This window comes from Rhopalosiphum padi, chromosome 1 (genome assembly GCF_020882245.1).
Source record: "Rhopalosiphum padi isolate XX-2018 chromosome 1, ASM2088224v1, whole genome shotgun sequence".
Lineage (NCBI taxonomy): Eukaryota > Metazoa > Arthropoda > Insecta > Hemiptera > Aphididae > Rhopalosiphum > Rhopalosiphum padi.
Window position 1 is genome coordinate 74,061,797 of NC_083597.1, and position 17,219 is coordinate 74,079,015.

The 17,219-nt window shown below is 26.2% G+C and overlaps 1 protein-coding gene across 1 annotated transcript in view; it reads left to right on the plus strand.

Moving 5' to 3' along the window:
- LOC132922079 (uncharacterized) overlaps nt 1-17,219 on the plus strand; it is a 191,503-nt gene that overhangs the window by 136,796 nt on the left and 37,488 nt on the right. The window contains exon 4 of the mRNA XM_060985408.1: nt 12,405-12,529. Within this exon, the coding sequence (XP_060841391.1) occupies nt 12,405-12,529 (125 nt within the window). The remainder of the gene's footprint in view (nt 1-12,404; nt 12,530-17,219) is intronic.

Genomic DNA, 17,219 nt, shown 5'->3' on the forward strand with positions numbered 1-17,219 from the left:
TTCGGGTGATTTTCGGAAGAAATGAAGCACCCAATAAGTCTACAGTTTTGCGACTGATAAAAAAGTTCGAAACAACTGGTTCTGAAAACGGAAATCTTACGCGTCATTGCCGATATCACACCAGACATCTGTGAGCGGGTTATTATCAATTTCATCGAGCGCGTTAACACATGCCGACTCAGTGGAGGTGGTCATATGCCAGATATTGTTTTCCACCATTAAATCGGAGATGTTACTGAATGTAAATGTATAAAAATAAAAACATTTTGATTGATAAATAACTGTGTTATTAATTTTTTTAAAGTTGCGCACTTTATGGGACACCCATTATATTGTATATAATATTATCAAATATAAATGTATAAATGTATTAACTTATGCTTTGTTTGTATATCTCATTTTTTACTATAGTGACAATACTTAGGTTTAGGTTATACAGAAGTATTACAATTTTTACTTTCTTGATTTTTAATCAAATAAGTATGGTAATTGAAATGAAAAAAGTCTGAGTTTTTAAAACTTCAAAACTTTTAGTTATATTGGAAAATGATAAAAATGTAACTCAGTTGTAATGAGTAGGTGGATAATTAAGCTATATTTTACATAAAATATTAATGGGAGAGATCCGATATCACACCCAAGCAATATAACGATTTTAATCCACAAAAACGTCGGCGTGGATAATCCCAAAATGTCTATTTTTTAAACTTTTATCCAAAACTATTATAGCTAAAAAGTTAGTTGATAGCTCATTAAAACGGGATTATTAAGTAGATACAAAATGTGAGATTAAACATTTTCAAAAAAAATTATTTAATTTTTCATAGTTAAAAAAAAAATAGATTTTTGCTAGATTTTCATTTAGCGTGGTAGATTACCGAAACTAGAGAACGGATTTTGTTAGATTCAAATTGGCTAGGAGAAGTGCAGTGAAGATTTTCAGAACTTTGTCTTCAATCGTTAACTCACTACAAAGTTATAAAGCTGAAAAACATAAAAAAAGACCAATAAAATGTGTTTTAATTTTTTTGAAGCTATGTAGTGAATTAACTATAAAAGATAAAGTTCTGAAATGGGAGCTTACAAAGCACAGTACAACCCTACACTACCCTCCTTACTTTTAATACTTTTAAAGTCTTTTTAAAATGTTATGATTTTTTCATATTGTATTTTAATGATATTTTGTCAATATTATCATTAAAATATGTCATGTGAGGAGTGTAGGGGTTGTCACATCCACTTTAAATATAATTAAATCACTTAATAAGAACAATATGATAAAATTGCTATAATCAATATAATCGATATAATCAATCATATACATTTTTAATCATAAATATGAATAATTAGCAATATATTTCAGCTGTTACGGTTGTAGCTAGATGGAATTCAAGATTTTAGCGATAAGTCAACAAAAAAGTTCCCTTAAATTTAAAAAAAATCGTAGAATACTCGTAATATAAAATTATATTTCATATAATTGTTATTTTTTGTAAGTATTATGGGAAGATTGATCTCCTCCTGACCACAATAACTATTATTGCGCTTTTAGTGACAATTATACGTACAGTAACAAGCGTTTGAAATAAAATTAGTTACTAAATAAACTAAACCGACACAAAACCAATTAAATACGAAAACAAATTATATTTGATATTATACATATATACGTATTTTTACTTAAAATGAATGATTGATTGGACTACATCCAAGAAAAACCTACGTTTTTAAAACCTAAAAAGGTCGTTTAAAAAGAAAAAAAATAATAAATATTAAACAATCATGCATATAATTACGCGCATAATAACAACGATGGAATGGTACTATATATAGTCATACAAATTCGATATACACTGCTACACCAACACGAATGTAATTATGACATTGTGTATAAATGTATAGATATATCGTATTCATAGGGTCATGGTAGACAGAACTTTCAACTTCCTGGAAAAATTTTACCAAGATAGAGGTTAAGTAAAATCCGACAGAAACAATAGCTAGTGTTTAGATGATGGTAAATAATAATAATATAATATGTGTGTGTATGTGTTTCTAAACGTGTTAAAAGTATACAGTATACTTAAGTATTATACGCGTTAACATCTCATTTGTTTGGAAATAGTAAATCTGCGAAATCGTATAAGAACTACTTTAAATTCTGAGTACCTACTTAACAGGAAAAACATTATTTTCGTATTAATAGGTAGTTAGTTAGTAATAATATTTACTATAGTGTTTTAAGAAGAAAAAAATAAATACAGGATTAAAAAATCTGCAAACTTTGAGAAACAATACAAATCACGAACTGTTCGAGATATAACTTAAAAAAAAAATACAACTTTCAAACTGTTTTTAAATAATTAGGTGCATATTTTAATATACTATTATTACTATAATTATTCCAGAAGTCCACAATTCTAAACAGAATATATTTTGGCTGTACATCATTTATTATAATTTAATATGTTATTCGTAAATTAGCTAATCTTTACTTTTCTATAATACACTATGATATATTAAATATTAATATCCAAAATATTCAAACAACCAAATCGTTTTAATGTATCAATCAGAACAAAATGTATTTTACATAATATAATATTATGTATTTTATTTATTTCGCCGTAATTATTTTCATTAATCGTGAATAATTGTGATAATATCATTACAAGTAGGAATTTGAAACAATTAAGCAGACTAGAAGGCATTTCAATTATCGTTTTGCAAAGAATTTTATAATTTCGCAAACCAGAACTTAGTTTAATAGTATTATAATGTTTTTGTTCCACACTTGTATGCACTTGTATTATTTTTCACTTTCAAAACGTTGATGCTTCCTAAAACTATTATTACTTTCTACAGACTTGGAATGTATATCAGTCAAACTATTACTACGCACACATATACTGCTACTACAAACGCTTACATTTAAACTTTATATAATGTACACTTCATATCACACTATATTGAATAAAGAACTTACAAACCACTAACTTATATATATATATATATATATATAAATCAATAACAGTAAGTTATATATTTAACGACAGTTGATAATTTGTATTATAATATATATACATGTTACGTTCGTAAATTGTCTTCAGTTTTAGATTTCCAACAGATCACAGATTAATATGGTAAATAGTTATTTAGGTGACAAAATGTCTAAGTCGTCAGGTGTTCCACATGGGGTCATATTTCTCTGTTAATATTTAATTTATACGCGAACGAGGTGTGTTTGAATTTTAGTAAATTAAACTTTGATATACATGCTGATAATTAAAAATTATTTTATATTATTAATCCTGACTGACTTCTTCTATTCATATATGATTGTTTCAAATTTATTAATATTGATAAATGCTATTCAATTACATTTATATGTAAAAATAACCAAATTTCTTTTTAATTATTCCTATAATTCCCATCCTTAAATCATTTACTACGAGTAAATTTTATTTAAAACTGAAGAATGATTTTTTTATATTATTATTTCTTTTTTTGATCATATCTAATAATTAACAATTGTAAAATCTACACAAACCTTAAAGCTTTCATTTAAGGAATACGTAAGACATTACTCATATTAAATGTAATAAAGATACTAGTTTAGTAAGTACTTAAATACGATTCAGTTAATAGGAATCCATTTTAAACTGTTTTTAGTACCTATGAAACTTAAATGTGCGCAAAATCAATTTTTACGCTACTTAAATTATAAATTTACTTTAAGGGTAGATCTAATACACACCTTCTAAATCTATTTTTAATTGACAGCTGTTTCCTTCAACTCTAGGAACGATCTACAAGCTTACCTTTCAAAACATAAAACTATTTGTGACTACTTCACATCTAATTATTGGTACTTGACTTTGCGTAATAGTACTCATACTACTATAAAAAATATTTTTATTACACTTAAAATGTTTAAACTGTTTTGTTTATGTATTTATTGTCCACATTTATATGATTTTTATCGATTTTATAATATTCGTTATATTTATATTTGTTTGTACTTGATACCTTTTGAAAGTTAAATTTAATAAATATTATCGTTATCAATGCATAAAAACTAAATTGCTTTATAGTGAAATACATCAAACGTAAACAAACGAAGTATATATATATGAGATAAAAACCATTGGGGCAAAAAACCTCGATTCTGTTTTAATACATATAGATATGTGTATATATTTAAATAGTAGCAGGTCTAGTATTCTCGTCGGTTAAAATGCACTCGACGAGATAACAGAGAAATATCGTCGCGAACGTGCCCTCGGGATCACTCAATATTTATTTGCCGCACGAGACATTTGCAGCATCAGTACCGCCTAAAACGTATTGTTTACAATACTTAAAAAAAATACACATACACAATCACTCGCACACTCCGTCAGTGGCGTTCTTATAACGCGCCACGTACGAAATACTCATCCGCCACTCAGCAGTGTCGGTGCGCACGTGACGGCGTAGTATGCACGTCGTACCTATAATAATAATAATAATAATAATAATAATAATAATATATATTTCAATCTACTTCAACTCGGGCGCGCGTGCATAATACATATATATATACCTACGTCCTACATTCGTATTTCCTTCGAATTCTTTTCGTCAGACATTATAACAACATAATATAGATATAATACGTTCAAATAATTTCATACTGTACATTATTATTACTATTATTATTATTATTATATTTCATCCGGAAAACGGCGCAATGGTAAGAATAATATATTAATATGAGTTATTTGGCGCAGTGTTTTCGCATTGAGACATTTCGACGAAATGATATTGCATATAGTATACAGGTAGTCTTTAGAATAATTTCCGCATAAACGTATGGACCGTAGTCACAGTATGATGTGAAAATTGGGACGGGCAACTTTAAAATAATCAAATAACATGAGCATATATTTCGAAAATCAAATTCTCAGAAGTTCAATAAGCTATCTACTAAATGCTAATTAGTTATTATTGCTCTAATTAGAAAAATATTAAATTCTTCAACAAAAAAAATTCCCAACCACTTAATTTCTCGGAAACTTTTTGGAAAAAGCAAAAAGTTAACTCATAGCTTTTCTTGGTAATCAAATTGTACTTGACCAGTTATAGATAATGCCCAACCTATTTTCTATGGTGAGATACAATAATTAATAGTACTACTTTGTCTGTCTTCGTCTAGATCACAAAGAATATAAATTTAATACTTAATCACCAAATTGGATCTACTTGTTAACTGTGTGCACTGTAAAATATAACAATATTTTTTGTTGTGCTGGTTATTTAATTATCTATATTACTATGTATTATAGTATTATACATGTTTTTAGTAAATATATAATTATCATTTTAGATTTTGAACGTAAGGACAAATGTGTTAATTTTACAATGATGTGTATTTCTTTTTTTACGTCATTGGTAGAAAAAAATGCTTTGATTTTCAAAAATGAGGGTGGTTCCTGGTAAAAAATTGTATCTGGTTGGTACTTTGAAGGTTAATAGTAAAAAATTATTTAAAAGAAACGCAAATCCAATTTTCGACCAAATCAATTTTGTTTTTTGGTGTAAATTAAATAATACAAAATATAACCGTATATACTAATGATATTTTCAGAAAATATATATTTATCATTGTAAATATTATCATGTTTACGATAACATTTTAAAAATATTTCGATTACTTATGTTTGAGCTATTTACGATGTAAAATTATTTTACATCGTAAAATACCCACTTCTAATGTAAACGCGTATATCCGCACGTGTGATGTACGGTGGTCTTAGACGTTGTCTAATGGAAGATAATGTGTGCAGACCAAGTACGGCACGACAAAACAACCATCACTATATAATATTTTAATAATAATGGACTGTATTCCGTAAACACATATATAACATAATAAAATAATAATAATAGTACAAATAATCCTTACCGAGTCGACCCACTCTAATGTAATATAATATATTGATATTAAATACTAATACATATTTTGTGATTTTTTTAACATAATAAAATATACATATAACAAATATATAAATGAGTCTGACCTGATCAGCGACATGAAAAGGACAACCGAAAACGCTTCAAACTGTATCACCGTCGACTGTATCACACCATATAGTATACTATAATATAATATTACATTATAATAATGTTCAAACGCGGTAAACTCGGCGTGTAATAGATTAATAATCGAACCGAATATAAAAAATATCAGTCAAATCGCGATCATTTTAATTATTAGCATGTGTATGTGCTGTGTAAAATAATTACGAACAGCCAAAAAATATTAATGTACACCGCGTACAATACGAATAATAATAATAATAATTAACGGCGTCGTAACTACAACGACGACGGCGACGCATCGATGCCACGGATGATCGGCCCTGTGCGTTGTCATAATAATATTGCTCAGGTGGCCGGTGGAAGCACCATCAGTCCTATCAAGTCATCGATGTCACGGTCACATTGCCATTTGTCAATGTTTTCTTAGAGTGAACCATAGTAATGTAGTAATTCACTCAGTATACTTTCAGAATTTAGTTAAACAATTATGGGTGGATGTTGATGGAATGCTCGAGAATATTACGGAAAAATTCACTTAGGTAACCCAGACTTGGTCGCGCCGTCGTTCTTTTGACTAATTTGATATCAGAGTTTTAAGTAAGTAGACTTAGAAATTATGACTGCTGGAAATAAAAGATCTAATCAGCTAGCTTCTTTGAGAAATACTTTGTTAATTTATTTAACCGATTTTCATAAATTGTATATACTTTAACTTTTAAAAAAACAAAGGTAATTTTAGCTTGTAAACATAATTCATGTTTCTATTCCCTTCCTATTTATTTATATATATATTTTCCATATATAGAATATAGTATCTATTTTTGATATGTATTTAGGATGGTCAGGATAGGAAGCTATTGCATCAGTTGGTATATTTTTAATTACATAAAATATATTTTTCAAATTTTACTATACAAAGTGATTCTTTTATCATTAAATACTCATTATTTCAAAGATTGTTGACATTTTTTCAAAATGTTTAGTTTTGTGCTTTTCTGAAATCATATGACATTTTTATTTTTTTTTCACTCTTATATTTAATAGTGAAATCACTATTAAATTTTGATTTCCAAATAACAACCTATATCATAAAATAGTAGAGTTATTTTTATGAATTTTAACTTTAAAATTATTAATTTTCATTTAACCGTTAGTGAGTTATAGTTACTGAAAGTTGTGTGGTTTGAGGTTTTTAGGTATTCGTCCTACAGATTATTAAGGCTCTGAGGCGTTAGTAACTACAGATACAAAGTTTATCACTTACAGTCACACGTTTGTCACGCGGCGACAGTCGATGACGAGTTTATTACATATGATTTTATGAAACAAGAAATATGTATTATAAAAACTAAAAACCGCCCAACTTTTAAAAGCTTTATCGCGCTAAAAAATTAACGAAAAATAATAGTTTGAACGTTAAAACCCATAAAAAATAGGCTTATTAATTTAGTACATTTTAAATATAGATCCATTTGAAAATCAATAGTTGATAGTGGTTTCACTATTAATAAAAGGGTGAAAAAAACTTTTGAACTTATAAATTATACATTTATTAAATTGTATTTTATATTATAAGCCCACTAAAACTAAACAGACGATTAGGCATATTTTGGACTTTACAAGCCTCTGTTTACACATTATAATATGTAAATACAATAAACAAAGTGACCATAATCCACAGCAATAGGTACTAAATATTTATATAGTATTCTAAATACCATAACATGCAGTGCGACTATTTTACCGAGGCTTAACTAGGATGTTACATTATTCCAAATTTATCTAAACATAACATGTATATTATAATATTTGAAATGAACAATTTCTAAATAATACCAATATAATGGCCGTAGAAGTGGATGAATAATTTAAATAATAATAGTTTTATATAGGTAATATATACAATACTACACTATGATATTATAGTGACACCGTGTGCATCTTGCCTATTTGCATGGCTTGCAAATATAATGCCACGTTGATTATTAATAAATAATTTTCACTTCATATCAATTATCAATGATAATATACATACAATACTCTCTCCGTCTACTCACTACTCATCTCTTTTTGATAGTCGTCAGGCTATACACTACCATTATAATTGTATTACTAAATATTTAGTAAATACGCACATACATGCTATAATTCCAGGATAAAGTTTACTTTACCGAGTCTCGCGGGAAATTAAAAAAAATGTATTTCAACTTAAATATTTTACCAATTTAAGAACTATGGTACAATTAAAAATCGTTACTCAGACTTTGTTTCGAAGTTATAAATAATCATTTGAAGTTGTATGTCGAAGTGTATCATTTATTGCAAAAATAACCCATTGATCTCGACGAGTGTCACAATGTCATGATTGTCAATAATTTCCAATAAATCATGTTGATAAGTATATCATGGTCATAGATTCAAGTCATAAGTCATAAAATATTTACTTAATCTATAAATATGGTAATATTTTTGGATAACTATTTTTAATTTATCGTACAGTTATTATTGGACTGATCGTGTTATAATACATTTAAGAGCCTTATCCTACTGTCAATACTATTAGATCATTAAATGTATTTAATTTGCATTGCTAAATTTGTTTTTAATTTTTAATTATAATAATATATAACATGTATAAAATCACTTTTGATTGTTAACAATTTATTTAATTTTATAAGGATGATGAAATACGATAATAAAAACAGAAAGGCGTGAACATTTTTAATTTATAACTGGTTCATTAGTTTATATTTTATTTATCATATTGCAATGTATTAATTGTTTCTTATAAATAGACACTAAATACACTTATTTTAAATACTTTAAATTAATGGAATTTATAGGTATAATATAACAAATTGTTCGATTTGTACATCGACTATAGTTATTTTATTTAACATTGTACAACTGAACAAGTCTTATATATGTCTCGCTCATTTAGATTTAATCTATTTAATGCAATATTGAAAATGTATTAGTTAAGATTTTTTTCACAAAAACGGAAATTCAATACTCGAGTAAATTACAATTGTACGCGTGTAGTTGTACTTTTTTTGGTAGTGCAATTGTGTCATTTGTCACTAGGTCAAGGGTAGTTATTTTTTTTTTATATAATATAAAACACATAATTGATAGTAAAACATATTGGTTTTGCTATGTTAGATAAAACAGTAATAAGTAATAACTAATAGTATTTTATAAAAATTAATTTAAAACTCTTAAATTTACATACAATTTTTTTAAATTATTTTACACAGCTTGATTCTTGAAATAGATCTTCTGTCCCCTGAAAAAAATATAAAATATAGTTTATGTTATAAACAATAATTTTATAAATGCCAAAAATATTTTTAATTTAATTTACTATTGCAGCGTGTCACTATAAGTTTCAATAATAAACTATGAACAAAATTGGCGTCCATCTAACTTTGTTTCAAAAATTTATTTTATTTTTATTTCTTCTATACAATAGTTTCCAATTTCTAATGAATCTATCGTGTTCAACGGTTACATTATAATTTATTAATAAAATAAATATCCCCACACCTATGGAAGAATTTTCCTAGATAATTTATCAATTATAAACTAGCTTATCCATTTAATCAATCTTGTTTTATAATAAATAATAGTTTATTATTGAAATGTTATGATAAATATTTAATCTCAATGTATAAAATAATTGGTTCTTTATTTTTACTTCATTTATAATTATTCCTAATATGTCTTTATGTATTAACTAACTATTTTTAGAACTGAAAATGTACACTTAAGTGTGATGATGGAAACTGACAATTTATAAATACAATTTTTCAAATTTTAAATATATTAGAAAATAATTTTAGCACCATGTTCGGTGAAAACTTGTAAACTAAACTTCAAAACTATATCAGTTCAGTTTAAAACTGCGCTTTCAAGCTTTGCAATTGGAATACTTAAAATTCAACCAATGTTTTAAATGAGATTTCTTTATCCTCAGTTAGGATTAATTTTTTTTTTTATAAACATTTAAATCATGAACTAGTAAAAAAGAAAAAATTATCGGCCATCATCCCGCTCTACAGCACGGTTTCTCCTACATACTTTCACTGTATTGGACCCACCTTATAAATTATAATACATTTAGTATAAAACTATATGAAATATTAAAAATATTCTAATGAATCACCAATTTACCAATCAAATTGCTTTCTATATTTTATAAATTATTGTAAAAAACACCATAACAGTTGAACACGTATATAATATATATTGTGATGTATAACGTGAAAATGTAATATTTAAAATACATTTCAATGTAAAAAAAGTTATTTTTTTGCTAATTACATCATTTAAAAGTAGCACATTAGTCACTAAACGCACATATTGTACATTAATATATTACAAACGTCTACGAATTCACCATGACATATTGTTTCCAATTAAATGTTTTAAATGTATTAAGCGAATGCATACGTTTAATGTCTATATTATGTGAAGTTTCGATTAAATCGTTAATTAACTCGGTCTTGCAGTCACGCCGAGTTATAACTAATAAAATTACGTCAACCGACTGTATTAATTAATCATTCCACCAATAATATATATTTATATATTTATTATTTTAATATTTAGTCTGGAAGTATAAATATTGGGATTGTCATAAATTCGTTCGATGTCAGTTTTTAAAATGAAACACTACACCGCATTCTGATTATCAAAGTAAATTAAAAATCAACTATATATCTGCAGTTATATGATATATAGTAGGTACTTGGTGTTTGGCACCAAAAACAATGGCGGACGAAATTCGATTTTCGAAACTGTTGTCGCGTATAATAATTGTTCCAAATCGACCGTGTTGATGAAACTTTCCTTTATTCCCTATATAATACACAAACATACAGTAAAAACATATAAATATATATCGTTGGTTGAACGATTCAATTGTTTCTTCTGTGACTTGCACACAAAAGTCTGAAAATAATTATCAGAAGGACGGGGAGTTCCACTATAAGTCATTTATAGCGAAATCAGTACCTACAAAACTTAAGCATTATATAAAATGCCAATTAATGACGGAAAAACACTGATTTAAAAATAAACAATAAACAAACATCATAAACCTCTGTGTCTATAAAGTTCCAGTATCACTGGGTGTTGTTCTCAACAACCCGACGCTTAAAACTTTTAAACGCGATGATGATGGCGTTTTATGACCTTCCTATATATTAATTAATTGATTTTGTGCCAATTTAAAAATATCCATGAACATTCATGATGAATTTTCGTGAAATGAAAATATCCAAATAAAATACAAATAGAACAAAGCACATAATAATAACGATATACAAAAATAAAACTTATTCGACAGTTCTACCATGCATTTAATTTAATTATTATTTTCGTTCATTAATTACACTATCTATAATGGTGACAGCTAAATATCAGAAAGTAAAAGAGTAAAACTTCTAGATATATTAGTGATTCACCAATCATACTTGCTCCAATTTTTCATTAAATAATTACTGTATTGAAATTCTGTTTTTGAGATATTTAAATATACTTAAAAATCATATTTTCAAGTTATTGAGATTTTTTTACTATCCTGCAGTGGTACATCTTCTTTTTTTCTCAAATGAGGACCTCCCTTTTTGTTTATAGAATTATTATAAATGGTTTAGTAAATATAATTATATATTTTTATTTTTTATGTACCTAATTTAAAATTTGAACTAGTAGTTATTAAAATGTTTGTTTTATATTTGTATTGTAGTATAAATTATTAAGATTTTCAAATCATCATAGCATTAATTTCCAACATATATCTTCAGAAATCATTATCATTGAACTATTATTCTTAGTATACAAAAAAAATAGCTCAAATATCTATATTTTTTCATTTCTCTAAGTTACTAAGTTTAGCTTAAAATTATTACATCATATTATTTTCAAATTTCTATTTTGTATAAAAATTATAATTGTGAGAGTAGAATATTACAATATATTCTATAATAATATTTGTAAGCGTAACTACTAGTAAATTTTTCTCTTCTTACATTCCAAAATTATATATTTTTTAAACATTTAAGAATTAATATCTCTTTAGTTACCTATTAGCCGTAATATAATTTCTTTCACATCATATTTTTTAAGTTAATTTTATAAACAACTAATAAAAATATAACAATATGAGTGTAAAAAGTATATTATAGTTTTGTATAATAAATTGCTATTCCAATAATTAAAACTTATTTTATAATTAAGCCGATTTTTTTATTTTACTTATGCATCGTGATTAATTTTATCAATTTAATGAATTTTTTTACTTGCTTTTTCTACAGATGGTGCACTCCGTTAGTCAGCATCAGCCTGTGCCTTATGTTGGCTGGATGTGTTTTTTCATTCAGTGGACACTTCTACAAAGATCAGAAGACACTGATCGCATCGTCTTTGCACACATTAGCTGGTAAGTAAAAATATACACAAATATATTTTACAGTACCTACTGATTGCACATAATACTATGTGTATATTTTAATATAATAGATAGCACAATGTTTTATATATCCGCTGTTACAACTCGCTTTGGAAATTATAAAACGCTAGTCTATATAGTATTACGCTAAGTGGAATTTGACGTAACGCACAGAATAAGGATTATACCTAATATTATTATTTTCAAATGAAAATTAAAAAATAGTAATAGTAAATGACATAAGAATTTAAAAAATCAGGAGTGTAGAAAGTACGAAAAACAAAGAGAGAAATTCAATACAAGCCACCTTATTGAAACAAGTCGAGACAACGAAATTAACATTAGAATTCTTTAAAACAATCAAAATACTAAATCTAATATAGCCAGAAATTGCAATGTAAGTACATTAACATTGAATTTAAAACTGACTTTTTTTTTTCATTTTTTCTTTTATTAAGTGTATTATATAAATAACAATACTTTTATAATTCTAATGGCCCCAGTAATAAAATCAGAAATTCTATGATTTCAAAATCAATAAAAAAAAAATATTCTAAATATTAAAAATTAGGAATATTATGATAACGAGCTAAGAAATGTAAATGTGAATATTATTATAATGTAAGTGTCAATTTATTTTCAAATATTTTACATTATATTCAATTTTGAGAACATAGGATTTATCTCAAGTCTATTCGTGTTTAAAATATAAAAATCTAAAATTATTATAATTATTCTTAGTTACATGCAAGTTTAAATACAATTATATTTATCCGTGTACAAATTCTAGAAATGTAAATAATGAATTAAGCTCGTTATAATATATAGCATACAGTTATAAAATATAATAAACGACATTCGACGACTCTCCTGTCGTTATTGCCGATTTTTTTCAACGTCTTACTAAATTTAAAAAAGTACAAATTATGAAAGTGAGTTTTTTTTCATCGTTTACATTGAAATAAGATATTACGTTATAATATATTTGATACTCATTTAGCAAAGCCAGATATGAAAACTGTATACTTTTATACTTGTATTTTAAAATTGCACACACTTTAAGTTTATATTAGATAATTAAAGTGTCCGTCTATTATTTTTAATAAGTTTCCGACTTTTCAATAATTTAGTGCATAAATTATTTTATTTCGAGAATCATGTTTATAGTGTACTAGTCTTTATAAATAATAAATTTAAGTTATAAATAATTTTTGTATGATGGAGTAGATCAAAAGTAAATATAGAATTATCTGCACTTAATTTAAATAAGTTAAATAAATTTTTTTTTACTCACGTTTACAAATACCTATTGGCCATTAGGTTCATTAACATTTTTTATTGTGATAATCTAGGGTATAAATTTGAATATTGAAATATCAAATAATTAAATGAAATCATAATATTATACTAAATGTAAAGCACCGTAATTTTTTCAGTCACTTAATATCAGCTATATAGGCTGAAGCTATAGTGCTATAAAACAATTTATCTAATTTTCTATGGAGTAATATACATTTATTTACTCTAAAATATATGCGTTCGTTACATTATACCTATGTGTATAATGTATATAATATATATTTATATATTAATACAAGATATTCTTAATAATATTAATATATCATGCATATTTTTAATAAAATAATATTATATTAGTAAATTAACTTAAATTATATTCTTTATTTTTTATTAAATACAATTTATTCTTTTAAAATGTGTAAAGGTATTTTATATGAAATGAAAAAAAATTTACGTGATTAAAAAATAGCAAAATAGTAATAATAAAAGCCTTTCTAAAAATCTAAAAAGTAAATAATAACAAACTTAAATTAAAATAGATACCGTCATTATAATTTATTCTTACAACCTTTCATAATTGTGTAATACTGGTCTTGCGCGATAGAAAATTTAACTGTGTGGTCGAAGAAAAAAGTTGTATGTTACTGTAAATATTCGCAGTACACATAATTTTGGTCAATGTTTGACATACACAACATGGTTTGTTTAATATTGACATTTGTATTCGTACGTCATCGTCATAATATAATATAAACTATAGACAATATAAAAAAAAATCAACGTGTTTAATTTAATCCACGAATTATTATTATTAAACAATGTTATATTAATAGTTCAATTTATGATTATTTTACCTTGCAAAGATAATTATTTTTAAAAAAAATACTGGAAACTACTTATTGCAAAATGACATAACATGACCTAACCTAACTGTTTTGGTATTTTGACCATTTTGTAATACATAAAACGCCAACTTTTCTACAACCACACATTTTTGTAGTGCTCTTTGATTTGAAATTACATTGCATTTGTTTTTACCGTCCAATTGCTGAATCTGATGCACAAAACTTGCTTTAAATAAATGTATTAATCTCCTAGTGTATCAGCGTTTGAAATTAAATTTTCTTTGCATACCAAAAAATAATTTGTGGTGTATAATTGATTTATAACACCATTTTTGGTAGCTTATTTATAAAAATTATTATCTTATATAATATCTAATACTGCAAATAAAATATTTCAAGTATGTATTTAACTATTTTAGTATATAAAAAATCTAGTCAGATTACATTTAAAGAAAACAATATAAACATTCACCAAATTGAATATTATTACGTAAATACCGACATTCACCGGTAACTGTAAACATTCGCTAACTGTGGACATTAACAGCTATATGTGTATAATATGTGATTTTATAAATATTATTATATAATATATTACTAGGTCACCAAGTAGCCAAGTTGCACAGCGTACGTCGTCCACTACAATAAGCGTTGTAAGTCGTTTCGTATATTGTATCTTTGATACTCCATCTAGTGTAGTATCATAGTGTTTTATTTTACAATTTTACATCATTGTACGCGAAATGAAAAACTCTTCAATTGGTTGTTTTAAAAAAAATAAATAAACCTAAACTTTCCACTGTTTTTCAACAAACAACAATTATATAATTACCAAATTAAATTACTCGCATTGCCGGACACATCCAGCTATCGGCCGGTGGGCAGTCATTAGTGGCACCGTTATCGTAATATCGACAGATTAAACACCCAATTCGGTTTTCGCAACAAATAATCTACCATATACCAAGTACATCACATAACTGGACTCTATTGTCTATAAATTTGAAAAAAAAAACCATACCTACTGCTCAGGTGTTCTTTTACACGTTACCCAAGCATTTGACAAGGTATGGCACTCTGACCTTTTATTTAAACTAAAAGAACTTCTACCTCCTCTTCATTTCTTTTTTTTCAAGTCATACTTAGAAAATAGTAATTTCGTTATAAAGGTAGGCTCGGACATCTCATATTTATCTCCCGATCCTAGTGCTATACTATCTGGTGTCCCCCAAGGTTCAATTCCGTCTCCCGTCCTATACAATATGTATATACAAACTACCACTCTCTCCCACTCCGTGTTTAACACACACCACTGTCGGAAAATTTACAGACGACAAAATTATTTTTACTTCACATGATATCCCGCAAACTTCCTCCCAGCGCCTATAAAATCATCTAAGTGAGATAGAATTACATATGGTATACTAAATGAAAAATAAAAATCAACAACGAAAAGTCTTTATACATTACTTTTAGTTTTAAACAAAATATAGTTCCCCCAGTATTTCTGAACAATAAAATCATTCCACCAAACTCCAATGTCTGATATTTAGGATTAACGCTAAACAAACGACTAACGTGGGTAGAGAATATTAAACAAAAACGAATTCTGTAAAACACCAGACGCAAGTCCATTTACACCCTTCTTGAAAAACATTTTAAAATTATCTTAAAAAACAAACTCTTGCTATGTAAAACTTTACTAAAACCAATGTGGTCTTACGGCTTCCAATTATGGAGTGCTACTAACAAAACAAATAAAAATTGTACAATCAATAACATTACGTATGGTTACAAACGTGTCCTTCTACGTATCAAACCACACGCTGCACTTAGATCTAAATATTCAAACAGTCTCAAAAGTTTCAACATCACGCTAAAAGCTATTTCGTTCCCACCTGGAAAACCATTCAAATTTTCTGATCAATGCCCATAACTCTACTAACATCCCAGGAAACCCACCGAGAAGTCTAAAGATAAACTAATATAGAGACTTACTAGTAATATAAAAAAAAATAATAATAATTAAATAAGCCTAAGACATACAACTATTCACGTCAATCGCCAAATTTACTTAAGTTTTGGTTAGCCCATTTAAATGTTTTATTGTACAAATTAGTCAATTACGTGTAATGAAATAATGACACTACACTGCTATAACATATTATATATAGGTAGTAGATACATAATACAAAATGTTTACTTTGCTAAAACAATTAATTCCAATGCTCTCTTATGTATGGTTTACATTTAAAATTTAAAATAATATAAATGTTTTAATAGTAATATGATGTACTCGGTTATATATTTTTATTTTAGGATGAATACAATATACTTATAATACTCGTGTATTATATATATTATTATTTAACGGGAATTATTGCATTACCTATATTTATTATTATACAACTTTACTATAATTCATAAATTATATCGTAATATAATACTAATATTAAAAATATATAATATACTGGACAATATCATCAGTATGCAAATTGACATCAATATGTCAAATCTAAAACAACCTATTACACATT